The sequence below is a fragment of the Mauremys reevesii genome, linkage group 2, assembly GCF_016161935.1.
Source record: "Mauremys reevesii isolate NIE-2019 linkage group 2, ASM1616193v1, whole genome shotgun sequence".
In the NCBI taxonomy this organism is placed as follows: Eukaryota; Metazoa; Chordata; order Testudines; family Geoemydidae; genus Mauremys; species Mauremys reevesii.
This window is the reverse complement of record NC_052624.1, coordinates 160,889,258-160,901,661: the sequence shown is the minus strand read 5'-3', so window position 1 is coordinate 160,901,661 and position 12,404 is coordinate 160,889,258. Positions and strand designations below refer to the sequence as shown.

The window sequence follows — 12,404 nt, the reverse complement described above, 5'->3', positions numbered from 1 at the left end:
GCCATTTTTTTCCACATATATCCATTGAGGCTATAACCTAGGAGGAGCATCTGATTTGATAGGCTGGATGGTATTTGAACATGACAGTACTACAAGTTCTGTGTGTTGCTATCAGAATAAATGACCAGAATGTCTTTGCTGTGAACAGCAGAGTCTGCTAAACTGAAATTCTTGTCCCTGGTCAGCCACCTTTTTGTTCCTCTTATCTCCCTGTTTTCGGCTCCCAGTTCTGAACATGGGAGACATCGCTATACACGGGTGAGGGATTTTAGAGTGTTTTAGCCAAGCCCTGGATTTATGGTTTGTCTGAGCAGGTTACGTCACCCCCAAGCATGGATCACTGTCCCATAAACATTAGTTACATTGAACAATGAAGAGGTCAGAGCTGTTGGGAATAGGACACTTCCCAGGCAGGGGGGTTCCATTACACTGTGATGCCTGGAGCAGAACAAACCCCCACGAACTGATGGGCAGTGTTCTTTCCAAGGGCGTTAGCAACAAGAATGTAAACTACCAATGACATAACTAAGTCAGCTTGCAAACAGGACATTTCCAAAGAGTCCCTGCATATTCAGTATCTCTAGGATTATACAGGTTTTCTGGACTCTTCATCCTGCATAGACATCTGCAGTGCTTCGTATGGAGTTAAAATTCTGAACTGCTAAAGAAACTGGGATTCATAATGAAGGAGATCGCAGCCCAATTTGTGTCTCAGAGCGTAGAGTGGACTAAAAACTGTTACTGTATTTTCCAGACCCATTGAAAATTGATCTGGGTCAATTTCTTTAGCTCCTTAAATATCCTGAATCCAGAAAACGAATGGAATGAAAATGTAACTGAGGTTTTCAGCTCCATTACTCTCATGTATGGTAATAGTATCACACAGCAGGGCCCTTGGCAAGTGGGCTGGATATTTCTGGCACACAAGTGGATAAATACCATTATTCTCGCTGCCAATGCAGTGGCTAGGAGCATGAGGGTAATAGACAGATTCTGCTGCCTTTTCAGTATTGTCATCACCATCTCCTCCCTCCCTTTGTGTCTGGAATGGTCCACAAAGCTGCTTTCCAGAACTCAACGTGTACCGTGCAGCAGCAGGGGGGCTCCACAGGGCAGACTCCCATAGGGAGATGTTGGAGGGGGGATTTCCTCCCTGCTAGAACCGAAGGCTGCCACCATGTCTGCTTCTGCAGATACATTTAAGATGCAAAAGGAAAGGGGCACAAGACAATTAACCAACTATCCAAGCCTGTTTCTCTGTAGCCCTAAAGTAAACCCCAAATGATGGAAGCATGTTAGCAATTTTTGGCCACATGTGCTTTCCCCCAAAAACAGAAGAGGCAGAGCCAAATGGCACTGAAAGGATACTTTAATGTACAACACATTTTCATCATTTTCTCCCATGTAAACTAAATTCCTCTGCATGGTCGCGGAGAAGGAACATTAATTTTTTATTCAGGTTGTCATTAGCTCAGGAAAGCAGAGAGCCCAAAGAGGAAAATCTTTTCCATTTAAGTCATATTGGATGAGCTCTCCTTCTCTTACGGGAAGGTGTGTGCACCTTCGTTAGAGCAATGTGGTTCGCCTTCCTACCCCTCAGGTCCCCATTAGACATACCTATTTCCAAGGAGGCTTCGTTGCTCAACTGCAGAAATTCACTGTGTTTGGAAATTTGTTTCACAGACACCCCAGGGCCAGGAGCAACTAAAAAAATGCATTTGAAAAGCTGAGTCGACCTTTTAATTGGCCCTTTCAGGAATTTCTCTTTGTGCTTGTACAGTAAGGAAATAGCTTTGTTTATTCAACTAACATTTTGCCAGCAAATTGTATGCAGTGCCAACTAAACACATCTGTCTTTCAAATAAAAAGCATGCAGCATGGTTTTAAGAAATAGCCTGCTTTGCTCTTTGGCTTGAAACAGGGACATGAAAATCCCAACTTCACTAGCTCCTCACCCAGACCTTCCCCTCTTGGTGGTTGGGTAGGATGCAAGAATAGCAGTGGCAGCTGATGGAAAAGACATGGGGTCTAAAGGAGCAGAATGGATATCTGCAGTGCCAGTTCATTTGGCTTCCTGGTGTCCATACATAACTACTGACACAGCAGGGAGGTAACTGCTGCAGCATCTCTACAGGTACAGGTTAAGCAAGGGGCTAGTTGTTCTTTCTTATTTGTATTGCATGGCACCTAGGAGCTGCAGTCCATAACCTCCGTTCCTGCCCCTGAGAGGTTACAATCTAAGGAGAAGACAGGAGACAGTAGGCAGATATGGACAGTCAGGTGGGGTAGCACAAGGAAACAGTGAGAGGTTATTGCCCAGCAGCGCTCTCAGCACACCTGGCCCAGAGGTGCAGTGTGCTGGCACTGTCTCAGTTCACTTTGGAAGGCCCAGGAGCATTGCAGTGCTTCTGTTTCATGTATGCACATGGTGCTCAGGAGTTATTTTCTCTCTCTTGTTTTTCAGCTTTCAAGATGAAAATAAAGGAAGTGAAAAAGGAGAACGGGGACAAAAAGATTGTTCCAAAGAAGAAGAAGCCCTTGAAATTGGGAACAATCAAGAGAAAAGACCTCAAGAAGCTAGTACTGTATCTAAAGAATGGAGCAGACTGCCCTTGCCACCAGCTGGACAACCTCAGCAACCACTTCCTGATCATGGGCCGCAAAGTGAAGACCCAGTACCTGCTGATGGCCATTCACAAGTGGGATAAGAAAAACAAAGAGTTCAAAAAGTTCATGAAGAAAATGAAGACTCTGGAGTGTCCAACATTTCAGTCGCTCTTCAAATGATCAAGTGGCTAGAAGGACTCCTGCTGGCCCAGAACTTGCACAGCCCTAGGACTCGGGGTTCAAATGTTGCTCCTTCTGTAGTAGTGGATGTTGTACCTGAGTCAGTTTTGTTTCTTTGTATTTTTTTTTGAGCTTCCTTTAAAGCTCCACCCCCAGTATCAGTATTTCCCTGTAAGCGAATGTTTGAAAGTGCAACACATTCATACAGAACAGTCACTGAGGTCACAAACTAATTACACCTGCAATGTCGGAAGCAACCTGTTACTGTAATGATATGCAAATCTATTTAAATAAGGAACTTGTCAGATAAAAAGAGCGAAAGCGGGGGGTGATACTAGATAATCCTATTGAATTGGTCTAAAGTGAAATAATTCTGGGTAAATTGATTTTTCTTTAGCTCAGGGGTGTTTATTCCCTACATGGGATGTTTTCTGCAATTCTTACTGCAGGCCAATTTCGTGAAGTACTATCTGTGGGGAAAGGCCTTTTAAAGCTAATGGGGTGGTGGAATTAGGACATGAATGCTGCAGAAAATCCCACCTTGTAACCTTAGACCAGTATTTGCAGTGTCATCTTTGATGCAAAACTAATTCTAGATAAAGAACTTTATCATTAGTTGCTTTTTGAATTCTACAGACTTGAATACCGTAGATTGGTGAGGACATAGGGGAAGCAGGTGACAAATCTGGAGCCATCAGGAGGTGGATCATTGAGGAAAACACAGGCTCAGTCGGGACTATAAGTCATAGAGTTTATAGCCATAGAGGTTATTTTAAAACAACATACACTGAAACTGTCTGCAAAGCACTGTGGGACATGGGGAAAAGCCTGCCAAGTCCACACAAGGATTATTTCCATTGGCAGAGCAGCAGGGACAGAAAAGAAATTAGTTTTGCATCAGAGAAGGGGAGATGCTGAAGGGTTTTTAATGATATGGGAATTTTCATGCTGGTCCCTCTGGTTTTATTGGCCTTCTCTCATCACTGCCTCAGCCATAGGAATGTACCTTATGCCTCTTGATGGGCAAAAAGCTGATTGTTTTAAACAAAATTCAGATAGTTCAGCGGTAACCATTAGCTCAAATAGAAACTCAATTCATGTAGATTTGAACTCACACTCGCCCACCCCCCCCCGGCACTTCTCAGAATTAGACTGATTTCTACAAAGTGAATCTTGAGCCAAAAAGTCCAAGTTCAGAGACAATTGGGGCCACAGAACTGAGCAGTATGTCACTTTTTTCAGTGTTCTAGCATAGTGCATGAAACAAAATATCTGATCCTTTAAAATTTTTAGCAGTGTCAATTAGTTTCCTACACAAATCCTGTAAGGTAGCCAGTTTAGAAGGATAATGCGTTCTTTGCATTTCTTTCTACCTCTGTAACTATTGTGTACAGGATGTTAATTACCTGGTAAAAGTCAGGTCAGTTACACAGTAAGGACCAGCTCTAGCAGACATTGGTGCCATTTTGCAGGACCAGGGCCTAAAGAAGTATCTGATTCCAGAACATTGTTGGTTGGCACGAGGTAGGGGTTCTGAAGTCAGTCAGACTGTATGTCCTGGTTACGGGGACGGTATTGCTCTGGGACAGGAGGACTGAGAAAAGCTATCAGCTATCAAAGTTACATTGTGGAAAAGCAATTTGTTACTATAGTTACCTATTTAAAGCCTAGCATAACTGTATGCTTCTAGGTACTGAATCAGTTCGTTTACCAGCTCTCTGATCTTGTATTCTAGTCCTTTGTCAAGAGGATGAGCTAGATCCTTTTATCAGATTTGTGTGTAATATTTCAGTCAAGGTTTTTTGGACATTTTTATGTAGCTGGATAGTAATTTTACTTTCCCCTTTGCCAAACTGCTTGGTGAACTGTCAGCGATTCTGAGACTGTATGGATCTAGCTTTTAGATTTGATTGGTCGTCAATCGGACTTTTTAGTTCTGTTTTATGCATGTGCAGTTTTTGATAAAATTAACAGCACCCAAGAAAATGAGTCCGATGTAACATCAGGTTCTTTGTGAGCAGTTGAAGTATCTTTACATTTTGTCTTAATGTAACTGTTTAGAGCGTTAATTTAGGGAAGTGTGGCAGACTGGGGGGGGGGCTTGTTTTTTGTTTGTAAATAGAGATTTTGAGAGAGGAAGTGAAATGTAAAAGGGTAGTAAGAATTGGAACCGAAAAGAGCTACCTTCTAAGGGCTGTAAAAATGAATGCAAGGCTTTCGTGTTGTTCCTGAAGGTGGCCTGATTTTTCTGCTTCTACAAACATTATTACACCTTTCAAAAAACAAAAAAAGATATTGCAGCCACTCATGTGAAGGCTAACACAGATCCACATTCTGGAACAGAAATAGGACCTGAAAGCATGTCCAAAACATTTCAGTATTGTTGGAACAATAACAGGCTTTTATCTAATCCTGTCAAACTAAGCCATAGATGGTGTGAGAGTTTTTGTGTGTTACAGGAATTTAGCTACAATCGTTGCTATAACGCCAGTTTGCTAGATAACATTATGGTGTTTTCGTGTAATCATAAAAATAAACCTGCCAGGGAAATCAAGGGTTCATTGAGAGACATGATCTGAAAATGTTAGAATTGGCACCAAAGGAAAATCCTCAGTAATGCATTGATGATTTCATAAGAAAATAGTGTGTGGTTTTTGTAACGTACTTCATTGCATAGTTCTAATAGGTACTTCTTGAATTACTTCTCAGAGCAGCAGACAGACGGTATGTCCTCGATTTTTAAATTATTCCTACACTGACGGGGCAAATGCATTTGAATTTTCAGATGAAGATGCCTTCCCAGAGAAGGTCCAGTAAGTTTCATGCTCTTGAAAGTCAGAACCCAGTTCTTGTCTCTTTTTCAGGAATCACCATCTAATAGCTGGTGATATATTTAGTTCCACATGTATTAACTGAATAGCTATTTTAGCTATATACATTAAGCAATTGATGTATCCTAATGGACTGGCAGTACCTATCTTTCATACAGTAAGGGTGAAAGCAGCCCAGTGCAGGGAATCTGCACAAGGCGGTATGCACCACTTAAACATCACGTTAGCCCACATCACAGATGCTCCAGGCCTGACTCAAAGTCCACTGAAGTCTCCCAGCGTCTCCTCCGATATCACTGGGTTTTGGCTAGGCCCTCTCTGAGAAGCTTGACTTTTCTCTAGAACTAGTATCGGCTTCTACTTTCTCCTGAGATGTGTATAAAAGCTTAGGATACTGTGAAAATGTTTGATATTCCTTTTTTTTTTACTTCAGCATTTTATTCATGTTACATTATTTTACCAGCTGTTTTGATGTTACGACTTATGTTTAATAGCAAGTCCAGTATCTGTTCTTTATTCTTGCATATGTTTTCCCTGTTTTTCCATCCACGTATCAATATTCACTTAACTAAAATTGCTGAATTAATCAATTACAATGTGATTTCCCCCCCCCCCCATTTTTTATAAAGAGATGTTGTTTTCTAACCCTAGTCTGGTGCCTTTTAAATGGTCGCTGTAGTAGGATGGATTAAATCAGGTGCTTGGGAATAATCTGCAACAGAACCCATTGTGTATTTACACATTCTGCAAAACTTCCAGAAATGCTTTGTGTGTGTGTGTGTGTGTGTGTGTGTGAGAGAGAGAGAGAGAGAGTGATATAGTTAGGTCCTGATAGTGCATTCCTCACACACCCAAAACACCCAACTGAAACTGCTATTTGGAACTCTTATGGTACAAAAGTAATGTATGGTCAAGCCTAGGGGAAGATCCTTGTTAATTCCTGATGATGACCTGTTCTGCTCATTCTCTCTGGGGCACCTGGCATTGACCACTGTCGGAAGACAGGCTACTGGGTTAGATGGACCTTTGGTCTGACCCAGTATGGCCGTTCTTACATTCTTAAAGGAAACCTTCACACAGGCTTCTCCCATGTGCACACTTCTGGATAAGCTTCTTTCACATTTACTCCCCAGTTGGCGCCACAGCATGCTGTGCTGCTGTATGCTTCCCGGTGCTGCCCAGCCTCCAGCTCTCTTCACCTTTCAGGTGCATTTTCTCACCACAGTTAAACCTAGCTGCCATCAGATGGTCAGCTGTGCCCTGGGCACTCACTGCTGAAAGATGAAGGAGCCAGAGTACCATGGGGACATGGGGTGGGGAGAAATCAGGCTTGTCAAGGGAGTCCTGCTGGGTCACTGATTACTTAGCAGGTGCATCCAGCACCAGCTGGTTAATAGGGTGACCTGTGAGGAGCATTCCAGCTAGTTGAATGGAATAATTGAGGCTGGGGTTTCACATGGGAAACACCTCAAGAAGCTCTGTCCAGAATGGAGCTGGCCAAAACTTTGAGGATGAAAATATATAAATGACCTTTCCTAAAATGTGTGTTTGAGAGAGAGAGAGAAATTATTGACATTGGCGACATTTTTCTTCCTTTTGCAAAAAATTTCATGGCTTTTAAAAGTAAAATCCCCTCCCCCTCAACTTTTATCAAAAGCACTATTATAATACTTCCATTTACCAAGAACCAGGGTTTGGGCAAAATCATTCAATTGATACAATTATGTTTTTGAAAAAGTTTTGAAAAAGAAAATGGAAAAAACCTCACAACAAACATAGTGACACTGAAAATGGGTATGTTTGAACCTTTCAACATGAAAACAGCTTTGCAATTTTGAAAGTTTTTGCAAACATAGATTCCCTTTTTCCAACCATCTCTAGTCCAGACCGTTACCGTCCCCTCTCTAAGCACCTGTGGATAGAGCACTGGACTGGGATTCCGGAGACCTGGGCTCTAGTCTCAGATTGGCCACTGGCCTGTGGGGTGCCCTTGGGAACGTCACTTCCCTTCTCTGTACCTCAGTTTCTCCATATGTGACATGGAGATAATGATACTGTCCTCCTTTGGAAGCATGTGGAGATCTGCTGATGAAATGCACTACGTAAGAGCTGGGTATTATTGCCATTAAAGCTCTGGCACATCAGACACATCACATATTTCCACTCACACCATGGCTGCACATCTATACTAAAGAGCAGAGTCAAACTGCCCCTCTACGTGGCAGGGGGTCTCAGAAGTGCCCCAAAAAGCAGATTTTAAAGCCTATTAAATGTATGCCAGGAAGCAGATGTCCAAGCATGCAGCCCAGCAAGCAGAAGTTCTTACTCCTGCTTTGCTGCTGCTGATAGAGCCGGGGTCCCTGTTACTTGGGATCCAGTCAGAGGTGGCACTGACAGCAACACAGCTCTGCAGGTATTCCCATGCTCACTCAGCCAATGCTCCCGGCTGCCCAAGCCAGGTGTGTAGACTGCTCAGTGGAATACATCTAGATGAATGGTTCCAGTCAATGATCTGGATTGGAATACCATGGAGTAAAATATCCATTCCTAGGAGCTGCAGCGAGGTGCCCGGGAGCCCTTGCAGGTTTGCTCCTACTCAGGATTACATGGGATGGGATTTTCCTAGTTGTATTCTTTTTTTCAATTGAAATCCCGTTTCTGGCTGCAGTGTCTCCTTTTATGTTTAACAAGCTCTCTGTGAATATTCTGGAGGCATAGATTCTGCTGGTCTGCAAGAGCGATGTGCTCTGGCTCTGCCCCACAATGTGGCATCAGGCCTGAAAAGAACAGAGTGGCGGGAGTGCTAGAGTGTGCATCCCTCACTGATACGCCATTTGGCTGCCCTCACTGAGTCCTGCCAGACCGTTTCTCCCTGTAGTCTCAGCGCTGTCCTTGCACTCACTTCACTTGTATGCTCAGTGCAATGGAATTTACTCCCGGGAATAGTGTTTTCCCCAGGAATTGAAATTAGGGGGGGTGTTTGAATTTATGGGGGGTAGGGGAGTGTCAGGGCCGATGAGGGGTGAGACCGTGAGGGTGAAGGGGGGCTGTATGGCACCATAGTAAAAACTGAAAAATGTTTCATGACCATTTTATTAGATTTAACTCATGTTTTAAAATCTTCACACAAATTAAAGTTGGCTACTTAAGCCTTCTATGACGTATTACATCTACATTCTTCTTGGTTTCTTCTTGTAATTTTGCACAACTCTGTTAATGAACTTCTTGAATATAATGCGTTCATCTTTGGTGGCTTCTCGTGTGTCCCGTACTTCCATTCCTTCAATTGATATGCTCATTAGTTCATTCACATGATCAGGCAGAAAGCGACTTCTTTCAGAACACAAAATTCTATTCAATGATGAAAAAGAATGCTCAGCTGTAGCTGTTATGACTGGGAGTAGCAAGAGATGAATTCCTACTTCTTTCATCCCAGGAGACAGAGCATAAAGATCGGGTTGAGCCACTAGTGATGATAAAAAAAGCAGTTGAAGTCAAATCTTCCTTCAGTCGTTGTATGATATTCCACTCTGTGTTTAAATTCTCTATTCTGCCCTGAACACATGGCAGCCGCATTGCTGGTAGTGCCTCACTCCATTCAACTGTTGGTGTTTTATAGGATAGGGATCTGTAAAAGCTACATAGAGGTTGAGTAGAATCTAGAAGTTTCTGTTGTAGATTTTTAAGACTCAAGTCTGTGTGCTTTTTCAGTTGTCTTAACAAACACTTGTCCTCTTCACTTAAGGATTCAATATAAATGCCTTCATTAGTCAACTTCTGGACTGAAGTCTTTGCTTCTTCCAGTACTTTTTCAATGGATAGCTCTCTGATTGATCCAAATGTAGCCTCTATTGCTGGACAAAGATCTACTACTGTTGTAGCAGATGCCTGGAAGGCATTGTTTAATGACCCAAGTGGTTTCAACAGTAGACTTACAAGACAGAGAATGGCAGTAGTTTTCTCTGAAAGTAGTAGCAAAAGTAATCCACCAACCTCACTACTTAGATCTATTCCATCTTGGTAGATACTTTCCAAAGCCAGTAATAATGGCTGGAGTAATTTTAAGACACATAGACTTTAAGGTCAGAAGGGACCATTATGATAATCTAGTCTGACCTCCTGCACAATGCAGGCCACAGAATCTCACCCACCCACTCCTGTAATAAATTCCTAACCTATGTCTGAGTTACTGAAGTCCTCAAATTGTGGTTTGAAGACCTCAAGCTGCAGAGAATCCTGCAGCAAGTGACCTGTGCCCCATGCTGCAAAGGAAGGCGAAAAACCTCCAAGGCCTCTGCCAATCTACCTTGGAGGAAAATTCCTTCCCAACCCCAAATATGGCGATCAGTTAAACCCTGAGCATGTGGGCAAGACTCACCAGCCAGCACCCAGGAAGGAATTCTCTGTAGTAACTCAGATCCCAGCCCATCTAACAACCCATCACAGCCCACTGGGCATACTTACCTGCTGATACTCAAAGATCAATTGCCAAATTAATTCCCAAAATTAGGCTATCCCATCATACCATCCCCTCCATAAACTTATCAAGCTTAGTCTTGAAGCCAGATATGTCTTTTGCCCCCACTACTCTCCTTGGAAGGCTGTTCCAGAACTTCACTCCTCTAATGGTTAGAAACCTTTGTCTAATTTCAAGTCTAAACTTCCTGATAGCCAGTTTATATCCATTTGTTCTTGTGTCCACATTGGTACTAAGCTTAAATAATTCCTCTCTCTCCCTAATATTTATCCCTCCGATATATTTATAAAGAGCAATCCCCCCTCAACCTTCTTTTGGTTAGACTAAACAAGCCAACCTCTTTAAGTCTCCTTTCCTTTCTTCGGCTCATCCTAGTAGCCCTTCTCTGTACCTGTTCCAGTTTGAATTCATCCTTCTTAAACATGGGAGACCAGAACTGCACACAGTATTCCAGATGAGGTCTCACCAGTGCCTTGTACTAACAGCTCCTTATGTTTGCTGGAAATACCTCACCTGATGCATCCTAAAACTGCCTTAGCCTTTTTAACGGCCATATCACATTGGCGGCTCATAGTCATCCTGTGATCAACCGATACTCCAAGGTCCTTCTCCTCCTCTGTTACTTCCAACTGATGTGTCCCCAATTTATAACTAAAATTCTTATTAATCCCTAAATGCATGACCTTTCACTTTTCACTATTAAATTTCATCCTATTACTATTACTCCAGTTTATAAGGTCATCCAGATCTTCCTGTAGGATATCCCGGTCCTTCTCTATGTTAGCAATACCTCCCAGCTTTGTGTCATCTGCAAACTTTATTAGCACATTCCCACTTTTTGTGCCAAGGTCAGTAATAAAAAGATTAATTAAGATTGGTCCCAAAACTGATCCCTGAGGAACTCCACTAGTAACCTCCTTCCAGCCTGACAGTTCACCTTTCAATACGACCCATTGTAGTCTCCCCTTTAACCAGTTCCTTATCCATCTTTCAATTTTCATATTGATCCCCATCTTTTCCAATTTAACTAATAATTCCCCATGTGGAACCGTATCAAATGCCTTACTGAAATCGAGGTAAATTAGATCCACTGCATTTCCTTTGTCTAAAAAATCTGTTACCTTCTCAAAGAAGGAGATCAGGTTGGTTTGGCATGATCCACCTTTCGTAAAACCATGTTGTATTTTGTCCCAATTACCATTGACCTCAATGTCCTTAACTACTTTCTCCTTCAAAATTTTTTCTAAGACCTTACATACTACAGATGTCAAACTAACAGGCCTATAGTTACTTGGATCACTTTTTTTCCCTTTCTTAAAAATAGGAACTATGTTAGCAATTCTCCAGTCGTACGGTACAACCCCTGAGTTTACTGATTCATTAAAAATTCTTGCTAATGGGCTTGCAATTTCATGTGCCAGTTCCTTTAATATTCTTGGATGAAGATTATCTGGGCCCTCCGATTTTGTCCCATTAAGCTGTTTGAGTTTGGCTTCTGCCTCCTCCAAGATCCATTACTGCTGGGTTGCTGTGAGAAAGGTTCTCCCTTGCTGTCCGGGGCATGACATTACTTGTCACATCCGACAAGCTAAGCAGGGATGAGCCTGGGGAGTCCGTGGGCGGGAGAGCTGCAGGGAGAACCAGGTTGCTTCAAGGGATGGTGTTGGTGGTGCTCCTTTCTGAGTTAATCAGGCTAGTGCAGTGCTCCAGCATGACAGCATGAAGGAGAGCAGGAGTGAACATCCCTTGGCCATTCTGAGCAGTGGCTGTTAACTCCTTTCCAAATCAGATAACTGCCTCCAACATCACACCCTAAAGCCATGGACAGTTGCAGCTGGCTCTTCAGTTCTGTTGGGCCCTTTGCTCCCAAGTGGTGGAGTGCTCTGTGAAACAGCTGCTGTCTTCCCTCTCAGAGTCACTTGTGCTTTAGCGGGTACAGAGTTGCTGCCTTTGTAAAATGCTTTGCGGTTCTTCGCTCTATCCTTGTAAGGTTATTTAGACCCCGATTTTTTAAGGGATTTAGGCATCGCTGCAGTTAGCATTGCAATGCCTAACTGAGTTAGAAGCTGATTTAGGACAGTCAATGAGATTTTAGCTCCCAAGTGCCTAATTATCCTTTGAAATTAAACCAGGTGTTGCAAAGCGGCCTGCAGCAGCACCTAAATACCTTTAAAAATCTTGGCCTCCTGGAAGATAAACAGTTGTTGACAGGACAAATTATTTTCTCACCTACATGTTAAAAGAGAGGGTGACAAGCATGAGTGGGAGGGAACACAGTCAGTACAGCACCGTGCAAATGACCGCATTTG

General features: G+C 42.8%; 1 protein-coding gene across 1 annotated transcript in view; it reads left to right on the top strand.

Annotated features, from left to right (window-relative positions):
• SFRP1 (secreted frizzled related protein 1) overlaps window positions 1-6,204 on the top strand; it is a 50,220-nt gene extending 44,016 nt beyond the window's left edge. The window contains exon 3 of the mRNA XM_039526799.1: window positions 2,465-6,204. Coding sequence (XP_039382733.1) covers window positions 2,465-2,787 — 323 coding nt within the window. The 3' untranslated portion in view covers window positions 2,788-6,204. The remainder of the gene's footprint in view (window positions 1-2,464) is intronic.
• The last annotated feature ends 6,200 nt before the right edge of the window (window positions 6,205-12,404 follow it).